The sequence below is a fragment of the Elephantulus edwardii genome, unplaced genomic scaffold (genome assembly GCF_000299155.1).
Source record: "Elephantulus edwardii isolate Elephantulus edwardi_28Jun2011 unplaced genomic scaffold, EleEdw1.0 scaffold00012, whole genome shotgun sequence".
NCBI lineage: Eukaryota > Metazoa > Chordata > Mammalia > Macroscelidea > Macroscelididae > Elephantulus > Elephantulus edwardii.
Genome location: NW_006399762.1, coordinates 15,140,838 through 15,159,350, shown reverse-complemented (window position 1 = coordinate 15,159,350; position 18,513 = coordinate 15,140,838). Strand labels below are relative to the sequence as shown.

General features: G+C 38.4%; 1 protein-coding gene and 1 pseudogene across 1 annotated transcript in view; both read right to left on the bottom strand.

Annotated features, from left to right (window-relative positions):
• The window catches only part of NDST4 (N-deacetylase/N-sulfotransferase (heparan glucosaminyl) 4), a 697,622-nt gene that overhangs the window by 15,291 nt on the left and 663,818 nt on the right, over nucleotides 1–18,513 (bottom strand). Inside the window, exons 11-12 of the mRNA XM_006881069.1 lie at nucleotides 5,472–5,642; nucleotides 4,407–4,516 (exon numbers count right to left, since the gene is read on the bottom strand). Coding sequence (XP_006881131.1) covers nucleotides 4,407–4,516; nucleotides 5,472–5,642 — 281 coding nt within the window. The remainder of the gene's footprint in view (nucleotides 1–4,406; nucleotides 4,517–5,471; nucleotides 5,643–18,513) is intronic.
• LOC102859616 lies at nucleotides 14,260–15,955 on the bottom strand (annotated as a pseudogene).

The following is an 18,513-nucleotide window of genomic DNA, read 5'->3' as shown; positions in this document are numbered from 1 at the left end:
CGAGTGGCTTGCGACTCATAGCGACTCTATGTACAACAGCCCTAAACTCCACTCTTTCTTATGCCAGTCGCGCTGTCTCTGACACTCCCATCCCAATTATCCCAGTCACTGAATCAATCCACCTCATAGAGGGCCTTCCTCTCCTGCGCTGTTCCTCCACCCTCCCAAGCATGATATTCCTCTCCAGGGACCGGTCCCTCCTCACATGTCCAAAGTATGTTAGATGGAGCCTCAGAATCTTTGCCTCCAAGGAACCACCCGGTTTAACCCTTTCCAGGACAAATCTGTTTGTTTTCTTAGCAGTCCATGGTATTCTCAATACTCTTCTCCAGCACCACAGATCAAAGGCATCAATTCTCCTTCTATCCTCCCTGGTGATTGTCCAACTCTCTGATGCATAACAAGTGATTGCGAAGATCATAGCCTATATCAGATGCACCTGAGTCTCCAGAGAGACACCATTGCTCTTCAGTACTTTGGAGAGGTCCCTAACAGCAGACTTTCCCATGGCAATGCACCTTTTAATTTCCTGGCTGCTGGTGCAAAGACTGTTGACTATGGAGCCAAGCAAACTAAAGCTGTGTACAATCTCAATCTCTTCACCATCCATCCTGAAGCTGCCAATTGGTCCAGTGGTGAGTTTGTCTTCTTGACATTGAGTATCAATCCATATTGTAGGCTGCAGTCCTTGACACTCTGCAGCTGGCGCTTCAGGTCCTCTTCAGTTTCAGCAAGCAGGGTTGTGTCATCTGCATAACGCAGGTTGTTGATAAATCGTCCACCAATCTTGACCCCACATTTCTCCTCATAGAGCCTAGCCTCCCGGATAATCTGTTCTGCATATAGGTTGAAAAGGTTTGGAGATAGGATGCATCCCTGGCGTACGCCAGGTCTGAGGCTGATCTCCAAGCTGCCCAGCCTTCAGCTAGTCAGATGCCTAACTCCTCCTCTGAGCGGCCTGCCGGAACGAATGTTGAGCGGGAAAGTTATTTGTGAGACACCTTAAAAACCATGTATTTTCTACTTGTTTGTAATCTCCTCCAGATGTGTGAGTTCACAGGTTTATTGAGCTATAAGTCACTGTTTGTAGTAAACATGATAGAACCATTACCTAACTAAGGCAGAAAAACAGATGGTGAAATGTCAACATCAATAATTATTAATGTAAAACATATATGTTTCATGTTAATGTAGATCTTATATAACACATTATTATATCATAAGTCTGCTCAATCAACAATAGTATGCCTTAGATTGCTATTATTTCTGTGTATCTAAAATTTTCATGAGGGTGTTGTTAGTACCCTCTCTTTAATTTTCTAGTTGCCAATTCCAATCTGCCGTGAACTGGGAAATTATATAATGAGGCTTATTGGAATTTTACCTAAAATCTAATATACTTCTTATCAGCTCTTGTGGGGAAGTCTTAAAAAAGTAAAGTGTACACTGTTTTAAAACAAGCTTTGACTATTTGGAGGTTTTGTTTACTTATCTGTACTTCTTTTTTTTTAATTACTCAAGTTATATATGAAATAAATGAATGAGTAAGGATGATACAAGAACAATCCATACCATGGACTGCCAAGAGAACAAACAAGCAGATCTGACCTAGAAAGGGTGAAACCAGGCTGTTCCTTGGAGACAAGGATTTTGAAGCTCTGTCTCATACATCTTGGCAGGAGGGTCCAGAGAAGGACATCATTCTTGGAAAAGTGTAAGGTCAGTGCTGAAGAGGAAGACCTCAGATGAGATGGGTTAACACAATAACTGGAATAATGGGGTTAGGTGTGTCAGAGACAGTTATATTGGCTCAGTATAGAGCAGCGTTCAGAGCTATGTATATAGGATAGCACATAGCAGCAATAACAAGTTATACAGGGTAGGTTGTATTCTTTTACAAGACAACACTACCCCTCATTCTCTCCTAAAGAATGAGTTTTCTACTCTATACCAGAAGGTGGAATTTGACTGTATAAAAGGAATGAATATATGATTAGGTATTATCTATGTGACTAGAGTCCAGAATAAGAACTGCATAGTATATTGGTCTGTGAGAGGGACTGTATAACAATGAAAGAAATTTTTCTAAAGAAAAAATGAACTGGGTGGATGAGGGACAGGGAGGAAAATATGTAACAATGAATGAGTGGAAATCCAAGTTCTTTATAAACTTGCAATAAAATCTCTATTGAAATAAAAAAAAGAAGGTAGAATTTGGTTGCTCTTTCAGCTCTGGTTTCTTAGTCCACGGTGAGTTAATGAAGGCTGATGTATCTAAGGGTTTGAATTCACCAATGGCTCAACAGGAGAAAGATGGGTGTTTATCTCCAGTTACGATTTATAGATTTAGAAACCTGATGAGAATCATTATTTGACAATAGTGAGCCTGAGATTTTGAATTTAGAATACTTTTAATGCCTTGCTTGCAAGGGAGTTCTGGTGGCCCAGTGTGAACGCAGTTACACTTCCAACTCAAAGACAGGTGGTTTGAATCTACCAGCTACTCTTTGGGAGTAGTCAGGAGCCGATTATGATTCAATAGCAGTGAGTTTACATAAATTGCCTCCTAAGGGATATGTGCTATGTAGGGTTAGGTCAGATATGGTCATAGCTATTGGAGTATGGATTTCTTAGACATTTATGCTCAGATTAATTTTTTCCAAATTCAGCAATTGTGTATTAAGAAACTCAAACATTATGGGAAGGGCATATGGGGAGTTCTTGTACTATTGAGCTCAGCCTTTCAATTATCCCAGCCCAGAAGCCAGGCAGATGAGTAAATAAGCTTTCAGAAAATCCCTATCCCATTTAAGTCATTCCCAGACATACAGCTGTTCTTAGTTGTGGCCTCCAGTATGGAGCAGACACCAGTCACCATACTGCACACTGCCCAAATCTCCACGAATTCTACAGAGTCTAGGAGATTAAAAATAAAAAAAATGATTGCTGTTATGTGTCAGTCAGTTTGAGGAATGTTTTTTTAACCATGCAATAATAGATAACTGGGCCATTATATACTTTATTCTACTTAGAGTCTTGGATGACACAACTGGTTAATCCCTTGAGTACCAGGTGAAAAGTTGATGATTTGAATCCATTATTTGGTACCTTGCCCCTTGAAAACTAAGTCTAGTGATCTGCCTTTGAAAGATCAGATACTTGAAAACTCTCTGGAGCAGTTTTACTCAGCACATATGGGGCTACCATAAGTTGGAAATGACTAGAAGAAATGACAATAATGATTATATTCTGCGTTGTAAAAAAATGCATATGTCCATTTCCCAAGTGTACCCTAAAGACTGCTGACTTCTATAGAAATTAAATTCCTAACACTTTAGTAATAAACTAATTAACTTTAATTAACTCAGGGGAAATAATTTTTACCTTTGTAACCTAGGGCACTTTCTACAATGAGTCGTTCACTCAATTGTTGCTATCTAATTGGACCTAAACCATAGTTGACCCTCCATGGGGATTCACAAGCTGTAAATCACATGAGAGGTAATTGTCCACTTTTTCCCCTTCAGAGCCACTGATGAATTTGAATGACAAAGAGATGTGAGCTTTGTACCTCTACAGATCACACTACCAGGACATTCTTCGACAATGAGCTGTTGATATGTGACATCAGACTGCGTACAATTCTTACCAAGTTCACAAATCTTGTACTATCTTGCACACTTTTCAGAATTTCCCACATGTTCCAGTCCATTCTTAGGGTCACTGTCAATCCATCTTGTTGAGGATCTTCCTCTCTTTCTCTGACCTTCACCTTTGACATCATGATGTCTTTCTTCTAAGGACTTGACCCTCTCAACAACATGCTCAAATTGAGTGAGATTTGGTTTCCCTATTCTTGCTTCTAAGGAGCAATCCGGTTGTATTTCCTCGAAGACAGACTTGTTTTGGGGAGATATTCAGTATTCTTCACCAACGCAAAATTCAGAGATATTGATTCTTGGTATGGAGGGATTAAAAATACTGTGGATTTAGTAGGTATATAAAGAAGTTTATTTATTCAAACTGATATTAGACAAAAGCTCACAAAAAGAGGAATTTATACAAAATGTCTATAATATTTTATGAGGAAAATATTCCTACACTCAAAAAAGAACTACTCCATGAAAAATGAGGCTATTTCTTTGACTGCTTTAAAGTAGCATTGCTGTTGTTGTTGTTGTTATGTGCCATCGAGTCATTTGTGACTCATAGTGACCCTATGTACAAGAGCCCTAAACGCCGTTCTATCCTGTGCCAACCTCGCTGTCTCAAACACATTCATTCCCACCAGTCCATAATGATGTATAAAGTAATGAATAAAACTAATTATACAATATACACACCTACAAGAGATAATTTATGATGGCAAATAATGGAAACAAAATAGTGTATTAGAATAGACTCACGTTAGTGTCTCAGAGTAATTATAATGAGGTGTAACTCCCAGAAACTTCTGGACTTCATCCATCACAGTAGCTGGGTCAGATCTCAACTGCTGTCCATCAATAATTAGCAACTGTAAAGTCAGAAAGAAACCCTTTACAAAGAATAAAACTAAATTGAATTGACTGAGTTGACTCCCTTGAACTAGAACTCCCTAGAATAAATGTGCTAGAGGTTTTGTTTTATTTGTGTCCTCCCAAATACAAACAATTAAAACCGTCCATAGGAGACAAACAAACAAACAAACACACAAACAACAATCCTATCCATAAGAATGAATTCTTGCTTTTCATTCAGTTATATCTCTTAACTTCACTATTAATCAGAAATAACCATAGTAACTCTTAAGTATTTTTGGAAAAATATCTTTTTTCAGTTTGTATTGTAATCAATTATTTAGCTAAACAGCTTAAAAATTCTTGGATTAAGTGTGGAAAGTAAGGACTTGGAAATAATTATCATCAGGATGAAAATCATACTTTTGTTCTTATGAACAATAACAGAGAGGCTAGATTTTAATATTTTCTGGGCAACTAGAAAGTACATAAATATTGTCCTCAAAACCCTGTAGCTTTCCTTATTTCACAGCTCTACATCTGTTACAGCATCTCTCATATTGACAGTCTGCTGAATGACCTCCTTTTTCCTTTATAAGGTTCTTATAGAACAAACGGCACATAGGTATCTGTACATGAGTTCCACGAAGATTATCACCCACTGGCTGCTCTATTTTTAGTTAAAAGTAGTTGCTTGTGAATCACATGACATTTCCCCTCACTTTGAGCAGACACAATTTAAAAAAGGATCACAATAAAGTGTTTTCAAAATTTTAAAACAATATTTTAACAGGCTTATACAGCATAAAATGTAAAAAAAACAAACCAAAAACAAAAAAAAACCCTTTTTCCTGTATTTATATTGTTCTCTGATTAAAAAGCAGTATATGTGACAGTGCTAATTCAGACTTTCTGTTTGTTAATATTACATAATCATAATCTAATAGATAGAAATTAAATTCAGGGCACTACCTGAGAAGTAGCAAAGTAAGTTAGCCATCTTTCTATGTGGACTGCATACCATCCTGGTACCAGGCATCTCCTCTGTAAAGTTTTTAAGTCTGATGGGGCCCAATGTCCCATTGTAATAACTTCATAGAAATTAAATCTCAGGGCAGCTGGATCTTCATGGGATCGTTGGTGCTTTAATAAAACAAAATGAAACAAGTCAAATTGCAAACTTTAACTTATTCACAATCTTTGTAGATAATTGTGTGCATTTGATGTTTATTTATGTGTTCATATTCCTTTTATTTCTCAAAATTGTAATATTCTTGGCAAAATTTAATTATTAAATTTTAGAATGCCAAATAATATTTTTGAAAACAATTTTAAAGCATATTTTTGAGACCTCTGTTTTGACATGTGACTTATTTTGAAGTTCAAGCCCCTGATGGTATGCCGACAAGTTCATAGTTGTCTTCATGTCTATAATGCCTAGGTACAAGGCAGAGACAGAGCACAAGGATTTTCTTCAGGAATCTTATTAGAAGTGAAATGATGTCAGGAGCCAGACAAATCAAGCCTGATAAAAAAATGACTTAGATGGACAACAGTAGGCTTACATATTAATTTGCTCATTGTTTCATTATGGCTGCTGTCCCATATCTATATGTGGCAGGTGTGATGGATACAAAATAAACAGGTATTTATTTCTAGTACTTGGGTAAGTGTCATACTCATATTAATGTTGTCCTGCATCCCTGTATATATCTGTTGCCCAAGGGCTTCCAACTAATCTGGCTAAGTTCAAAATCTTGCTTTGCTACTACTGTATTTCAATGACAAATCCTCTGAGCCCTTCACACAGAACCATCCATCAGTCAAGTATGAGAGGGCTCAATTCAGTGAGAGATGAATTTAACAGTGAGGACAATATTATAAGCATTTCCTAAGGTCCTTTCCAGAAGAGAATAGCAATAGATTCTGGAAACCAAAAGATGTTAGCTAAACAGCAATACTTTGAAAGAAATAAAACTCTATTATAATTAGTAAATTATATTAAGGTAGAATATTTACAAGAGTTTCTGAGTAGCACAGTTAAGTGATCAACTACTAGGCAAAAAGTGAGCAGGTTAAATCTACCCAGAGGTGCTTAAAAAGTGTCCTAGTGATGTGCATCTGAAAGACCACAACCTCAAAATCCCTTGAAATAGTTCTACTTGAATGCACATGTCATCAACACGAGCTGTAATAAGCTCAGTACAACTTATGACAGCAACAACAATACAACTAATCAGAGGCACTAGTTAATTACTTATAAACTCAGACCAAAGCCAGTGATTGATTATGATTAAATGCTAAGGAACCTTTTCAATGGCTAATTATTTTCAGGTAAAAGGAGATTTAATGCCTTTGAGCTTCATGCTGGAGAAGCGTATTGACTATACCATAGATTGCTAAGAGAATAAACAAGTTTATTCTGGAGAGGGAGAAGTCAGGCTGCTCCTTGGAGGCAAGGATTCTGGAACTTCATCTGACATACTTTGGATATGTTGCAAAGCGAGATCAGTCCTTAGAGAGGGATGTCATGGTTGGGAAGGTGGAGGGACAGGGCAAGAGAGGAAGACCACTGATGAGATGGATTGATTCAGTAACTGGGGTAATGGGGATGGGTGTGTCACAGACAATAAGATTGGCACAGGATAGAGCAGGGCTTTGGGCTGTTGTACATGGGTCACTATGAGTTGCGAGTGACTCTATGCCACATAGTAACAAAAACAACGACAAAAGGTGATATGAAAGCTGCTAATAGGAAAACAAAGCAAACCTGAAAACTAAGAGAGAATTTACATCTATAGTAAAATTCAATTGAGATGGACAATATATTTTGGCAAGGATGAATTGCTTTAGTAAATAACAAAAAGGGAGAACAGGAATCTGAAATAAATAAGGATAGGTGAAGGGAAGGATTAAAGGAAATGGGAAAGACCCTGTGGGGACCTGAAAAGATGGGAAGTTGGTGGGCATAGCTCACTGGTGAATGATTTTATAAAACACAACATATGGGAATGATTGTATGAAACACAATGTGAATGAAGGAACATGTGAAAGCACAGTGTTTATGAATTTTGTACATAAACCAAATCATCTGAGACACTAGAATATATGAAAAAGTCTTTGTCTTCAGGACAGGAGGAAGACTTATGAATAACCTGCATTATACAAATGACACACCCTTGTTTGCTGAAAGTGATGAGGACTTAAAATGATGCAGATGTCAAAGGATAGGGCAAGGTTCAAATTCCTCTTTTCATAGGATTCTTATGAGTCCTGGTCAGTCCAACAACACTTAACAAGAAAAACATTGGAGACTAAGTGTTTTCCCTTTGAGTAGATTCCAAGACCTAGTAACTCTATATGGCAGAGCAAAATTGAACCACAGAGTTTTCAAAGTTGTAAATCTTTATAGAAGCTGACTTCAACAATTTCCTCTCACGAAGGTGTTGATGGGTGAGAACTACTGACCTTCTGGTCACCTGCTTACTACTTAAGCACTATGTATTCAGAATTTCTTGTAATAGCAAGTACTCAAACTCAAACTCAAACTTGTGTTGAATGAGCTCTAATTCATAGCCACCCTCTACTGGGTTTCTGAGGCTATAAATAACCAGAAGAAATTGCCTATACTCCTCTCTCATTGGATTTGGATCACTGGTGACACCCTGCTTTTGGGTTAGTAGCACAAATCCCTACTGACTGCACCACCACAGCTCACTGTCTAACAGATGTTGTTATTGCTAGGGGTGAATTGTGGTTGTTGTTATGTGCTGTCAAGTCTACTATGACCCATAGTGACTCTATGAACAACAGACCTGAACCCTGTCCTATCCTATGCCATCTTCACACTTTCTGACACATTAGAGCCCATTGCAGCAGTATCCATATAAATCTACTTGGTCAAGGGTCTTTCTCTTCTTTGCTCACCCTCTACCTTTCCAAGCATCTTATCCCTTTCCAAGGAATAGCTCCTCCTAGCAACATTCCCAGAGTATATAAACCAAAACCAGAGCATATAAACCTCCAAGGAGCACTCTGGATTCACTTTCTCCAAAACATTTGTTTGTTCTTTTGACAGTCCATACAAGTGCTCTTCTCCAGTACCACAAGTCAAAGACATCAATTCTTCTTCTGTTAGCCTTATTCATTGTTCAGCTCTCAAACGTATAGCAAGAGATTGGAAAGACCATGACCTAAATCAGAAACAGGAAGAAAAGGATGAAAAAGGAAGCAGGACTTTATGAGGAGGAATGTGGCATCAGGATTGGAGGAAGACTGATCAATAAACTATGTTATGCAGATGACACAACTTGATTCTTTTTGAGTAAGTGCTTACTTCAGTATAAAGCTGTTTATCTTTTGGCTAGGAAAGACAATTTCAAATGATAAATCTTAGATATCCACAATTTTTTTTAACAACAGATATTAACTTGCCTAATCCTGGGCTATCCTTACAACTTCTGCCATACTTAAATTAAGCCCATTGTTGAGTAATATGTCAGTTCTTAGTGTTAAGGATATTACTTTCTTTTATTTCCCCTCTTCTTTTCCAAGCATGATTTACTTTTTTGATGACTGATTTTTCTTTACAACATGCCCAAACATGTGAGATGAGATGAATTTTCATCATCCCCGCCTCTAAGGAATACCCTGGTTGCATTTCCTCCAAGACAACTTTGTTGGTTCTTTTGTAATCCACGGTATAATTAATACTCATCACTAACACCAAAAGCCAATGCCATCAATTCTTCCCAGGCTTTCCTTATTCATTGTCCAATGTTCACATGTGTATAAAGCAATTGAAAACTACCATGGCTGGGGCAGGTGCACATTAGTTTTTAAACTGACATTCATTCTCATTTAGTATCTTACTAGGCTACTTACATTTAAATGACAAAGAGAGTCTTAGAAAATAAAATAGAATATAAAAATACAAAATAAAGATGTTGAGAATGCAGAATAATTAGTGAATGGCAGACTGGCAGACTAATAGATGTTTTCAAGCCTTTTTATTATCGAACATTAGGTATTCTTATATGTATATGAATTATGATGAATACATAGAGATTCCATAATATGTGTAATTAAAATAATAGGCATAAATTATGTAATTTGAAAAGCAGTATAAATATAGTACATGTATGCTAAGCGTAATGCTAAAATTTCTCCTGTAAGTAGTGATATAATGAAATTGTACTGATTTAAATCAGTTAGCACCAACTTTTCTTTATATTCCTGAATCTAAAAGATTAACATAAAAATATGACCATGGAGTCAAAAGAGATGTATTTTATGAGAAAAGGTGCACTATACCTCCTTTGTGAGACCTATTATAAAATGTGGGGTAGAAATTATAGTCGTAGGTGACATTTGTGGAAGTGTCTGAATTATACCTGCTGAGTTTGGGATTTATGGAATTTAGTGAATAGACAGGACTAGCAACATAGTAGGCTGCATTATTGTGAACGATGGTGAAGTTTAGGGGCCCTACTTACAGCAATATGGCAATAAAATTATTTTCAGAAAAATAATACTTTTCCAGCTTGTATGTTCTAAGCATTTACTTAAAGAAACAGGCCTAGATTAGTACCTTCTTCATTTTATTTAAGTGCTTTGATCTATGTGGAAAATAATCACAAAAATCTTACTCATCTTCTAGCTAGAAAAAAATTTAATATTTTTTCTAATAATTCAAGTTCAAAATGTAAATGATAGCTTATCACTTCCATTTTTCTGGTATGATTTTCAAAAGTGCCTTTTATCTTACTTTGTGACATAAACTTTCATAAAATAAAAAAAGGAGATTATTGTTTGTGAAACAATGACTCATGAGTTTTATTGGGAGTTTCTTACTCTTGCTTCTAATCCAAGTGCTCCAGTAAGATCCCAAATCTCTTGCAGTTCCAACTTTCTGTGTCATATTTTTTCCTATGCATTAGTACCTACTTCTAGATGTATATATTTACTGAAGAAATTTTGAAAAGCTGAGAAAATTATTTTAAAAAATAAAATGTTTAAGACTTTTGAATTTTAAAATATTGAATTGCACACATATTAAATAAATATCTATACTTTTATAAGTGATTAATGCTTGCTTGTTAAATGAAAAAGCAATTCCAAGGAATAAAACATCTGATTATTGTTTGTAGGTGCCACCAAGTCATCTAGGATCAATTGCAATCCTGTGAACAATATATTTGAAACTTGTCCTATTTTGCACCATCCTCAGAATCTCCCACATGCTTCAACTTATTATAGTCACTATGACAACCTAACTTGTTATGAGTTTTCTTATTTTTCTTTTACCCCCTCCACCTTTCCTAACATTACACTGTTTTTCTAGGACTTTTGTTTTTGGAAAACATGCCCAAAGTATGTGAGACAAAGTTTCAACATCTTTGTCTATAAAAATCTCCCTGGATATAATTCCTCCGTGACAGATTTGTTTAGTATTTTGGCAGACCATGTGTGATCTTGGGTACTCTTCTCCAAAGCTATGACTGAAAGTCATTAATTCTTCTGTCCTATTTTATTCATTTTCCAACTTTCAGATGCATAATAGGCAATTGAAAAATACGTGACTTGGATTGTTGTTGTTGCTAAGTGCTACTGAGTTGCGTATAGGAACTACGTCTTGGATTGTTGTTATTGTTAGGTGCCAGAGTCAAGTACAATTTATAGGGACTCTATATATCAGTAGGAGTGTTTCTCTCTTTCGCTGACCCTCCATTTTTCCATGCATGATGTCCCTTCCCAAGGAATAGCTTCACCTAGAAATATGTGTAATATGTGAGAGATGAAGCTTTGTCATCTTTGTCTTTAAGGAGCACTCTGGCTGCACTTTCTCACTTTCTCCAAATCATATTTGTTTTGCTCTTTTTGGCAGGCCAGATTCAGTAGCTTTCTCCAGTACCACAACTCAAAGACATCAATGTTTTGATCATTGTGTAGTTCTCTGACGCATAGCAGGTTATTAAAAAGACCATGGCCTGAATCAGAGGCAACTTATTCTTCAAACTGACATCATTAATCTTGTTAAGTGTTTTGGAGAAATCTCTGATATGGACTTGCCCAATGCAATATGTCTCCTAATTACCTGATTGTAGGTAGCTAGGGTGTTGATCGTTGATCCATGCAATTTGAAATCATTGACAGCTTCAATCCTTTATCCATATATCATGATGCTGGCCATTGCCCCTATTGTGAGGACCTTTGTTTTCTAATATTGACATGTAATCTATGTTGTTGTCTAATATTGACATGTAATCTACACTGTAGGCTGTAGTCCTTGATCTTCTGTAGCAAGCTTTTCAAGTTCTCCTCACTTTCCACAAACAAGATTACATCATCTGCACAACAGAGGTTATTGATGAGTCTATCTCTGATCTTGATGCAACATTCTTCATCACAGAGTCGAGCTTCATGAATTATTTGCTTAGCTTACCTCTTGGATAGGTATGGAGAACCTGATGCACATCCTTCCTTATTTGAAACCATACAATGTTCTCTTGCTCATTTCAGACAACAGCTTCTTCATCTAAATATAGATTTCTCATAAACACAATTAAGTATTCTGGGATACCCCATTATTCTCAATGTTAGCCATAATTTGTTATGATACACACAATCAAGTGCTTCTGTGTAGTCTGTAACACAAAAATAGATATTCTTCTGGTATTGTCTGCTTTTAGCCAGGATTCATCTGACAAATGCAATGATATTCATGGGGCCACAGTGTCTTCCTCTCCTTCATTAATTCTCCATCTTCCAAGCATGATGTCCTTTTTCAATAGCCTTGCCTAGCTACATGTTCAAAATATGAAAGGTGAAGCTTCATCATCCTTACCTCCAAGAAGCATTCTGGTTGCACCCTTTTCGAGCCATATCTGTTCTTTTGGTAGTCCATGGGATATTCAGTAGCCTTCTACAGCACCACAACTCAAAGGTATTAATTCTTCTTCTGTAATCCTTATTTATTGTTCAGCTCTCTTATGTGTAGCAGATTATTGAGAAAACCATAACTTGAACCAGACACACCTTAGTCTTTAAACTGACATCATTGCTTTTCAGTATTTTAGAGAAGTCACTGACAGCAACTTGCCTAGTGTAATACATCTCCTGATTTTCTGATTTCTGGTACCAAGGTATTGAATATTGAGTCAAGCAAGATGAAATCACAGTGTGTTTATATATACCCCTTGTGGTAATATAGAACAAAGTAGAATTAACTCTTAGGGCATTCAATTAATTAGTTTACAGGAAGTGAACTACCACATCTTTCTTCTTTGAGGTAGTGTATGAGCTTCATGTGTTGGACTTTCAGTTAATAGCTAAGCATTTAACAGCTAGATGATCAAATTTTCTTTCCAAAAAGATTACACTCTAAGGAGTGCTGTGGGAAGGCTTTACTGAGTCCTGTAATGTTGCCTCTCAGTGTTAGCTAAAATTTGTTAAGGTGCACACAGTAAAATAACTTTGCATAATGTTTAAAACAAAAACAAATTACTCTCTGGTATTTGTGTTCAGTCAAGATCCTTCTCTACATTGCCTCTTCTGAATTTACTTAATTTTTTGGCAATTTGTTGTCTATGAACTGTTCTAGACATCTTGTTTATAATCTTCAGGAAGATTATACTTGCATGTGATCTTAATAATATTGTTAATTAATTTCCACAGTCTATAGGATGACCTGTCCTGTTGTTGTTGTTTTCTAAGAATGGGAAGTAATATGAATCTCTACAGCCAGTTGGCCATATTTCTTGGTCCAGACTACTAAGCATATTCCAGGGCTTCATCTGTTTGCTGAAATATGTCAATTCATATTACATCATTACCTAGGCTCCTGTTACTGGACCAATTCTTGGGCCAGTTCCTTTGGTATCTCTTCAAAGTGCTGAAGAACAACAATGTTAGTTTAAAGATTCAGATGTGAATATACCAAAGATTTCCTGTATATTTGTTTATGGGCACTTTAGTTGTTATTGTGAATAATGCAGCAATAAACATGGGTATGTATATATCTGTTCATGTGGCAGCTCTCGTTTCTTTAGGCTATATTTTAGAATTGCTGGGTCAAATTGTGTTTCTATTTCCAACTTTTTGGGAAAGTGCCATACTACCTTCCACAATGGTTGTCCATTTTACACTCCTACCAGAAGTGAATAAGAGTTCCATTCTCTTCATAATCTTGCCAGAATTTGTTGTTTGCTGCTCTGTTTCACTTTACTATTGTTACTGGGGCGAGATGAAAATAATACAAGGCAGCATTGAAAAGCAAGGAACTCATTAAATATTGTACAACATGGGTGATCCTGGAGGATAGTACAATGAGTGATATATGTCAGTCACACAAGTACAGATATTGAATAATACTGCAGTTATAAAACAGGAATGACATGGGGATTGTGAGGAAACTAAGAGGATAAATAATGAATATTGCATTGGAACAGATAAAGGAAACAACTTTTTAAAAGGAATATATCATTAGGCATTATTTGTATAAGAGTTCAGAATAAGAGATGCATAGCAAAGTGGACTGGGGGAAGGAACAAAATTATGCAAAAATTAATTTTTTTTTTTTATCCTAACAGAACACCTGTTTGGCACTATGATACAATTGGGTAACAGCCCAGAAGCCCTCCGGTCCCCAGACGCTCCCACTGAAGTGATCTACTCGCACTGGAAGAAAACTGGAATATGAGGTGCTAGCCGGCAAATCCCAGGAGCACGCGCTCAGGGGACAGTCATGCCTTGGCCGCGCCTACATGGCCTCGAACTCCTCTATCCTTGGTGTTGCCCTGCCGGATCTGCCACAGGGTCTTGTACTTGTCACGCCCCTGCCGCATGTTCTCATTGTGGATGATGTCGTTGTGGGTCCTCTTGTTCTCGTCCCGGGCCTGGGACAGCTTGTTGGTCAGGGTCCTCAGCTGCCGCTGCACGCGCTCGTTCTTCTCGGCCTCCGTGATGCGCTCCTCCTCGCTGCGGTCATCCATGATGCCCTCACTGGACAGCTCGGCACTGTAGCCCGTGTACTCGCTGCCCTCCTCCTGCATGTTCTCCTGGATTTGGAAGTTCACCGGCTCGTACACCGGGGGCGGCGGCGGGGGCGCCGTCATCACCAGGTCATCCTGGGCCTCTTTGGCCCGGTGCTGCCACTCTCCCACTTCGTCCTCCTTGCGCCGCCGGGCCTCTTCCAGAAGGGCAATCTTGGCTGTGTACTCGGCCAGCTCTGCAGCCAGCTGCTCCTGGCTCTTTATCTGATCCACTGCCTGGCGCTCCAGCTAGGCCTCCAGGCGCTCCGCCTCCTCCTGGGCCCGCTTCCTCTCCTCCTCCAGCTGCAGGGCCCTCTGGATCTGGTCGGAGAGTTCTTTCTCGGCCTTCTTGGTCTTCTGCTCGTAGTCCTGCAGTCTCTGCATCAGCTCCTCCTTCTTCCGCATCATCTGCTCCTTCTCTCTCTCCACTGTCTCCCTGCTCTTCTTCTCTGTTTCCAGCTGTTGGCGCTCCAGCTGCTTCTGGTGCTTCTCCTCGTGGGCCTGGGCCTTCATCCGCTGCACCTCGATGGTGTCGGGCTTGCGAAGGCGCATGTACAGCTCGTGGTTGCCCATGCACAGCTGCAGGATGCGCTTGTTGATCCTCAGGCGGGGGGCATAGAACACGAAGTCCGGGGCCTTCTTGTCAATGGGCTTAATGACGAACTTCTTGCCGTTGAAAGAGATGTTTCTGATTTCACTCCAAGGAAAGCCGATCTTTGGGGTCAACTTGTCTTCTTTCTCGTAAATGTTCAGCCCAAGGGTGTCCACTCCAAGCCAAAGGTCGGTGCCTTTCTTGTTCTTTATCTCGAAATAGTTGATGCCATACATCTCTAGGTCCTGCACGATCTTCAGGTACTCCAGCATGGCACTGTCTCTGAGCATCCCGTGGTGCTCAGCGTGCCACACCTGGATGCGGTCCTCCCACTGGTCCCGAATGAGCTTGTGCTGGTCCATTACCCTCTGGGGGATCAGGCGCTCGGAGCTGAGGTACCCGGACTTGTTCTTTTTGTTGTAGTCTCCAAACTTGGCCTGCACGGCGTAGGAGCCCAGGAGCACGGCCGTCTCAGGCGGGCAGTAGATCTCGTCACTCAGAATGCCATCCTTCACTTGGAGGAAGAAGAGCTTCTGGGTGATGTCCTGGATGAGCTCCTCTGACATATCTTCTGGGTAGAACTTGGCGTGGAACTTGAACTGGAGGGGGTTCTCCTTTTTGAGCTCCTGGGCGGACACCTTTTGATCAAGTTTCAACCAAGTAGGAAATCCTTTATTATCCACATAGTGGAGGCCAAAGTACCACACTTCCCGAAGGCCAATGGTCTTAACCACCTGGTCGAAGAGCTGCTTCCCAGTGGTGTTCGGCTGGATGGCGAACTCCAGCTCCGCGTCCATGGTGGTGACCCGCACATTGATTGGTTTTGGCATTTTCGGTTGCTGGGGGAGGGGGGGGTCTTGTCGTCAATCCCTGGGAAACAAGGCTCGGCTCTGAGCGGCAGTGGCAGAAAGCACCCTCCTGGGCAGGATGCGAGGCAGAGGTGGGAACCAGGGCGCAGGACAGAGGCTCCTCCGCGCGCGCCGAGACTCGAATTCTTTCTTTATAAGTGAACTGCATGGTGGGTAGTAAGAAAAATGCACAACAATGAATAAATGAAAATTCAACTGTTCTGTAAACTTTAATTAAAATAAAAATTAAAAGTTTTTTTAAAAGATGCGGATATACTTTATGTAAGTCAAGCGGTTTTTAATGACTTGCTTTGTATTTAATAACTGGACAATATCTTTGAGTTGTGGTCTTGGGGAAGAATACTGAATAGCCCATGGATTGCCAAAAGCACAAACAAGTCTTTCTTGGAAGAATTGCAATGAGGGTGCTTCGTAGAGGAAAGGATGATGAACTTCATCTCTCACATTTTGGACATGTCGCCAGGAGGGATCATCAGTCCTTGGAAAAGTAAAACATGTTAGGAAAATTGGAGGATTAGAGAAAGACACCAACAATATGGATTGGCATGGCAAGTGTAACAATGGGCTTGCACATGTCAGAGAATTTGAGAATGGCACAGATAGGGAAAAGTTCAGATCTATTGTTCATTGGAGTGTTATGCGTTATCTATGGCCCCTAACAAGATACTTTGCAGTCACTATGAGTTGGAGTTGACTCAGTGATACAGAGCAACATGTATTGTTAACACTATAAAATCCAGTTTACCACTTCAGCGAAACCCATATTGTTTCAGGCAATTTTCACATTTTTAAATGCTTTCCTGGTCAACTTTATGTCACATGTATATAATAATTTTATCTGCTTCGATCCTTCCTCAAACTATTCCTTCCATAAACTAATCTAATTTCTGTCGAGTTGGAACTGATTCACAACTGACTCTCAAGCAAGGTTCCAGAGGCAGTAAATCACACAGGAGGAGAATCACGGTCTTTCTACCACAGAGAAGCTGATAGATTCAAACAGTATGCCTTTGATATGGTAGCTCTTTACCACTAGGTGACCTCATTAGAGTAACTCATAGATTCTGACTTCTGAAAGGAAGAAAAGATGATCACACATTACACTTTTTCTATCCCAGATTCACAGACTTAACAGAATACACATCTAACCTCTCTTCGGTCCTTCAAGTTTCAATGCAATGACTCCTAACAAGTTTTCGTAGACTTTTTTTCATAGACTTTATTTAATTTAGGAATGAGATTGGCAAATTTTCCCCTTTATTACACTAAATTTCATATGAGATTCAATTTCTTTTAATTCTGTTGTAAAACTGGACTGACATCGGTGTTGAAGGTAGATGGACAAAGATGGGATAAATACGTATACGGCATTAAAACAGATAAGGGAGAAAAATGTTTAAAAGGTACATATGATTAGGTATTATTGTCATGACATGAGTCCAGAACTAAGGCTGCACAGTGGAGTGGACTTGGGGGAAGGGATTGTATAACAGTGAAATAATTTTTCTTTTACTTTTTAAAGAAAAGAACTAACAGGAGGGGAGGGTTGGGCAGGGAGAAGAGTGTAACAATGAGTAAATGTACGTCCAAAATATCTGTAAATTTTCATCAAAATTATTAACAATAATAAATTAATAATAATAAAAATATTAATATTGATGACAGCCACAGTACTATTTTTGTACCTGTAACTTCATCAGTAATAAATATCAGCTATTTGTATATCCTATCACACTGTTTCAGATATTTAAAATAAGTTCATTGATATATTACATTTTGTATTATTATTATTAAATACTGTTATTTAATGATTTAAAGAGTTACTGGTTTAACGAAGTATTTTGGTAGTCATAGTTCAACAAAATTGTTTCCTTAATTTTAAGATTTTTTAAAAAGATATGTCTGAACTAGTGTTCATAGCATTAATTAGGCTGCCAGAAGGGTCCTAAACCACAAGAAGTTTAGAACTTGGTAGGTAAAGGATATGCTGCTTCTCTCACGTGAATCATTCCTTAGCATTTCAAATACTTACCATAGGATTAAAAATTCATTTCAATCTTTTCCTTGGCTTTCAATTTCTTTCTTCTTTGGAAAATTCTATCAAGTTTCAAATAACTACTCAAATTTTTTGTCCACACCTCTACTTCTCAAATTATTCTGGGTCTTGATTGCCTCCTATACAATTACAGTTCTTGAAAGAGTCTTAAAAACACTACTTCCATTTCATTGTGACTACTTAAAAATTTTTCAGTCAATCCTATCTGAAGTTCCTTGTTGAAGTTTGTGCTTTCCACTTTGCCTTTCAATTCAATGAAAAGAATTCAGATCCTCTTTTGTACAATCATTTATATTTTTATTAATGTTTGACACTTGCCATGTCATCTTTTCCTTTCAACTTGGCAGGATTATCTGTATTTGTAACCTGTGATTTTGCTATTTTAACTCTGCCACTTGGTTGCATTTTCTACTTTGTACATTTTTCTTCTGTGTTTTCTGTCTATGCAATATCACCATGATTTTTT